The sequence below is a fragment of the Ictidomys tridecemlineatus genome, chromosome 15 (assembly GCF_052094955.1).
Source record: "Ictidomys tridecemlineatus isolate mIctTri1 chromosome 15, mIctTri1.hap1, whole genome shotgun sequence".
Lineage (NCBI taxonomy): Eukaryota > Metazoa > Chordata > Mammalia > Rodentia > Sciuridae > Ictidomys > Ictidomys tridecemlineatus.
Window position 1 is genome coordinate 15,778,465 of NC_135491.1, and position 5,803 is coordinate 15,784,267.

Sequence of the window (5,803 nt, forward strand, 5' to 3'; positions counted from 1 at the left end):
TCCATCCAATGAAGGTTGAGGGGGGGGCCGCACTCCAAGGTCAGGGTCAGTGATTGGGTCCCCAGGGTCAGTGGTCAGGCACACCCCCACATGGATGGGCTCTCTCATCAGGAAAGGGCCAGGAAAAACTGACTTTTGCCAAAGTGCCTCAGGCCCTTAACGGGAGTCGCTCAATCACGTGTTAGAATGGCTTCCCACACTGACCCACGCGTGAGTGGGCCTTTGACTTATGGTGAATGAGCTTCTCCATAAACCATCGCATCAGGAGGGAAAATCCCCACAGCAGCCAGGCAGACACTCTGGAGGCTGAGGCGGGAACACCTTTTGAGGCCAGCCTCAACAACTTAGTGAGGTTCTATTTAACTTGGGGTCACTCTGTGTCAAAAACATAAGGGCTGGGGAGGCAGCTTAGTGACAGAACACTCTGGCTTCAATGCCCACCCCAAAAGAAAAACTGGGGCACTTCCAAAGGAGGAAGCCGAGCATCTCCCAAAGCCCCACTGCTGACTGCCACTGTGAGCCGACCACGTGGTCTCGGAAACAGCCTGCGGACATTGTCCACGGCCACTTGAGAACCAGGCTTCTCAGTCCTGTCAGCCTCTAGAGATTTCCAGTAAATCCCTAGAGTACTCACTGGTAGAAAGCACTCAAGAGGGTTCCAACAGGTAACTGCAAAAGCCAGATCCTACAAGTGAAAACAAACACGAATGGGAAAAACCTTTATTATGGGACTTTCTTCATGAGGGACAACGTGGTTAGGACACAAGCCAGCAGGTGTTCACAGCCTCACCTCCAGCAGGGTGTGGGGAAGTGTGAAGGGAAGGAGGTGCACCCAGGAACACCCATTCCACTCCCAGAGACCCAGACACACTCCCGGTGACTCAAACAGGTAGGGGTGACAAGAGATGGAGAGTGGCCAGAGGGAGGACCTGTGGGATGTGCAGGTGCAGAACCCCCACCCACTCAGAAATCTCTTGGATCTCATTTGTCTTCCTCTTGAAGGACATCTGGAAGGTCATGTGCAAGGCTCTTCAAGGTGGCTTACTTGCCATATACCAACAGGGACCAGGGGCGCTTGGGAAGGGCTTCTTCCGGGACACTCTGCTGGTCACCGTTGGGAGATGGACATGTACAGAACATGCAAAACAAGGTAGGCTCATGGCTGTCCAATCCTGAGTATACAAAGCAGTTGTCTGAGAACTCGGGGGGCCGGCTTCTAAAATACTGCTTAATCAGAAACCAATCCTGGGGAGACAAGGAGACAGGGAAAGATGTAGAGGAATTTCTCACACCTGCCTGGGCCCCAGGTGGGAAGGTGCATGTGGGTGGGGGCACTGGGCCCAGGGCATGTGCCTCTAATCCAGACCTTTGGGCGGCTGAAACAGGATGGTGGGCTCAAGGCCACCCTGGGTCATCCAATAAGGGGCGGGGTGCCAGCTTGGTGGTGGGGAGCTGGTCTGACACTGGGAGCCAAGGCCCTGGGTTCTGTCCCAGCTCTGCAAAAAGAGAACCAAAACAGAGAAGTCCCTTGGGCTCTGGAGGTGAAAGGCCAGGGGGAGAAACCAAGAGGGAGAGGACCCAGAGCCCAGGGATGGGGGGACTCTGCCAGGGGCTCCTCGGGTTTAGAGGGTGCTGGGGTCTGGGTCCTGGAAGGGCACCGGGCAGCCGTCTGGGCTGATCAAAGTTGTGCAGCACAGAAGGCAGAAGCTGAGCTTGGGGTCCAGCCAGAGCCCAGGAGGACCCAGGGTAGCTTGGGCCCCTGTGTGCCCCAGGCTTCTGCAGAGGGAGCGTGGGACGTGGCCCAGCCACAGGGCAGGCCCTCCCCTGCCAGGGCAAGGTAGGGGTGTGGAGCCTGAGTCCCACCTGTACTTGATGCTCCTCTACGCCAAGCCGGGAGGCCAGGGCCACCAGGGTACTATGGGATGGAAAGGGGTCCATCGAGTAGTGCTTCTTCAGCTCCCACACCTGCTGCCTTTTGAAGATCAGCGCAGTTCCAACCAATTGCTCTGGCCCTGAGAGAAAGAAGAAAATCAGAGAAGCCCCACAGGCCATCCCCAGCCACCAGCCATTGACACTGCCCTCCCCTGGGCCACAGGGACTCAGCTGGCAAGCTGGGCGGCAGCACAGTGGACAGGAAGTGACACCTGGACCAGCCCCAGGGTCAGACCTGGCTTCCACCTCCCAGCCCAGCCCTGCCCCTCACCAGCTTTGAAATGGGCCTGGAAAAGGCTGCTGTGCTCCCAGGACCCGAGGCCCAGGGGGACAGGCCAGGAAGGCCCCTCACCCTAGAGCACTGGGCCTCGCCTCCCGCCTGCTCTTCCCTCCCCAGCCTCTGCACTCCCCATCCCAGGGCTGAAGGCACTTTCAGGGGCCACTGGGCCCAAGCTCTGCTCAGGCACCAATGCACATCTTCCCCTCAGAGGCCACATCTGAGCCGGGTGTGGGGCCCTCGCCTGTAGTCCCAGGGGCTCCAGAGGCTGAGGCAAGAGGATCCGAGTTCAAAGCCAGCCTCAGCAAAAAGTGGTCTGAGACACGGAGACCAAAGGGAAATGCACTCTGGGCTTTAACTCATGGCCTGACAGCACTCAGCCCCAGACAGCCCCTCCCCAGCCAGGTCACAGAGCTTGGTAAACTGCCCTCAGCCTCAGAAACCAGGAGGCTCCTGTCAGGACTCAAAGGGATTATAGGCCCCTGTCACCAAACCCTGCTTCCAAGTTTCCTGTAAAAAGAGCTGGGAACCCCCAAAGGGCATCTCCCGCTTGAGACTGGCGCCATTCTTCCTTCTTTACTTGTGGGAGGCCATCCTGGCGCGTGATTTGAGTCACCTCCCTGGCTGGGAGGGAGGCGCTTAGGCACATCTTGGTTCCAGAGCTTTCCCCACCCTTCTCAGGACTTGTACCCCAAAGACCCAATCTTCGCCCCTGACCTTGGGACACTGCCCCCCTTAATCTTCATTGGATGGGATTTTCCCCAGAGTTTTGTTCCCCAATCAAATCCACTCCCTGGAGTATGTTCTCTCTCTCTCTCTCTCTCTCTCTCTCTCTCTCTCTCTCTCTCTTCAATAAACCTTGCTACTCTAATAGTTAGCTGCAGGCTGCAGGCAGGTGAAGCTGGTTTGAAGGTAATTAGAGTCTGTCTCAAACTCCCTGCAGGTTCCTCCCATAATGAGCCTCATTTAGGAAGCCTGGGCTTTGAATGGTGCGTGTTGGAGTTCTTTTTGCCAAGAAAACCGTTCGTCCCAAACAGAGCCCCCTACTCCAGGAACTCCCCCTTGGACCCCCCTTCAGAGACAGCCCTTCTCCTGTGACAGCCCTCCCAGCACAGGTCCCGCGTGGCCCCCCAACCAGCTCACCCAGCCAATCGCGAATTTTTTCGATGGTATCCAATTTCTCCACCTCTTTCATCTCTTTCAACTCATCAGCCCATATTTCCAACAGATACTCGGTAGCAGTGTCTTCTTCTACCTTATCCCAGGCATCGATCTCTCTTTCCATCTCCTCCAGGACAGCGACCTCTAATTCCGTCTCTCCCATGGCTGCGAAGGCTTGGTTCAGAGGAGTGGGACCAGACCCTCAAGACCCTGGGCTTAAATAGCCCACCTGCAGGCTGGCCCAGCCCCACCTCCCTAAATTGCTAAATTGCAGAGGTGGCCTCGAACTTGTGATCCTCTTGCCTCAGCCTCCCAAGCTTCTGGAATTACAGGCGTGTGCCACTTGTACCTGGCTGTCTCTCTCTCTCTCTCTCTCTCTCTCTCTCTCTCTCTCTCTCTCTCTCTCTCTCAATGGCCCACATTATCCCCTGAACGTGTGTTCCTTGCTTTCCTAAGTAGATGTCTGCCTCTGCTGAGGAGGACCCCACTCACTCCCTGTTGTTGAAAAACCAGCCTCTACCACAGAGCAAAGCCTGACCAAGGAAGGAGCATGACCTTGTCCTTGGAAAGACCCACAGAGCACTCCTGGGTACATACATACCCACACTGCTGAGTTGTTTATCTACAAATAACAGGAGAGATCTGTGGAACCAGGTGTCCCTGAGTTAGTCAGGCTGCTGGGTGGGGACCCATAGCAACCCCCAATCAGAATGAGACAGAGAAATACCTGGGATGCCAGATGACCCTCCCAATAGTTCATGGTGGTTGATACCATGTTGGGAAACCATGTAGTTCAGTACTACTCTCCTTTTTTTTTTTTTTTTTTTAAAAGAGAGTGAGAGAGGAGAGAGAGAGAATTTTTAATATTTATTTTCTAGTTCTTGGCGGACACAACATCTTTGTTGGTATGTGGTGCTGAGGATCGAACCCGGGCCGCACGCATGCCAGGCGAGCGCGCTACCCCTTGAGCCACATCCCCAGCCCAGCACTACTCTCCTTGTGGTTTAAACCAATCAGTTCAAATCACCAGTTGCTGTGTGTGCATGGAGGACGGAGTCAGCTCACAATAAACACCTCTTTGCTGCTTACCATGATCTCGGTCTCTGGTGGTCTTTTGGGGGTCCTGAATGCCACTTAACAGTGGCGCCTACTGTTTGCAAGTGTGAAACTGTGAGGTGCTGGGAGGACGGAGTCTGGGTCCTTCCTTCCTGGCTCTGTGCTACTGCTGCTGGCTGTGAGTGCCAAGGACAGAACCCAGGGATGTAGGACAGAGGGCTCTTCACCCAGGAACTTAGAGACCCAGGCAATGTGTTGGTTTACTTTTGTTTTTTTGGTACAGGGACTTGAACCCAGGGAACCCCTACCAGGGTGCTATATTCCCAGTGCTAAATGGCTGAGGCTGGCTTCCAGTTTGCCATCCTCCTGCCTCAGCCTCCCCCGGTGCTAGGGTCACAGGCTCACTCTGTTGATGATTGACCATGCATTTCCCCAGGAGCAGAGGCTCAGCAAGGTCCAACCAGAGAGTAAACAGCAGCGCCTTCCTCATAGAACTTAAGGTCAAGGAGGAAGGTGAGCAGTGCTCAAAGACTCACACAGGGCTGGGGATGTGGCTCAAGAGGTAGCGCGCTCGCCTGGCATGCCTGTGGCCGGGGTTCAATCCTCAGCACCACATACAAAACAAAGATGTTGTGTCCGCTGAAAACTAAAAAATAAATATTAAAAAATTCTCTCTCTCTCTCTCAAAAAAAAAAGAATCACACAATCACTGCACAAGAGGGTAAAATCATCTGTCCTGCCAGCCGCTGGGGCTGGGCTGATCTAATCTGGGCCCCCCTGGGGCTCAGAGACGACCTACAAGGTCTGCTCAGAACACAAGTCCCACCCAGTGATGGTTCTCTGAACAGCTTTCCACCTTTAAGTCTGAGCCACATCCCCAGCCCTATTTACAATATTTTATTTGGAGACAGGGTCTCACTAAGTTGCTTAGGGTCCCCCTAAATTGTTGAGGCTGGCTCTGAATTTGCAATCCTCCTGCCTCAGCCTCCCAAGCTGCTGGGATTATGGGCGTGCTCCATGGCGCCGGGTTTTCCTGCCTATTTGAGTATTTGGAGGGACTGATGAAGCCTGTTCTCTCGCCCTGAGGTGCCTTAACCATAAGTTCTGGAAGCTTGAGGTTCCTGGAATCTGGGAGGTCCCAGTCTTGGGGGAGTGGCCCAGAGCTGAGCCTGGGGGCGGGGAACGGGGGACAAGGTCAACCTCAAGGTGGGAGCCAGGTTGAGCAAACTTCTCTGTGGACAACCCCCCTCAGGGTTAGTGACCAGTAGGAGGTTTCCTTGCACCAGGGAGCCACCCCTCCCATTTGCAGCTGGTCTCTTCCCCTCCCACTCGCCCTCCCCTCCCCTCCCCTCCCCTCCTCCTCCCCTCCCCTCCTCC

The 5,803-nt window shown here is 55.1% G+C and overlaps 1 protein-coding gene across 2 annotated transcripts; it reads right to left on the bottom strand.

Annotated features, from left to right (window-relative positions):
• Positions 1-703: 703 nt before the first annotated feature.
• LOC144371022 (uncharacterized) lies at positions 704-5,763 on the bottom strand. 2 transcript variants are annotated; one of them, XM_078033224.1, is made up of 4 exons: positions 3,353-5,763; positions 1,864-2,012; positions 1,367-1,496; positions 704-1,245 (listed from the first exon to the last, which is right to left on the bottom strand). In XM_078033224.1, the coding sequence occupies exons 1-4, from the start codon at positions 3,531-3,533 to the stop codon at positions 1,229-1,231; spliced, it is 477 nt and encodes a 158-aa protein (XP_077889350.1). In that variant the 5' UTR covers positions 3,534-5,763; the 3' UTR covers positions 704-1,228. The 2 variants fall into 2 exon arrangements, with proteins under 2 accessions (XP_077889350.1, XP_077889349.1); XM_078033223.1 differs by lacking the exon at positions 1,367-1,496 and having other exon boundaries at positions 3,353-5,757.
• Positions 5,764-5,803: the final 40 nt, after the last annotated feature.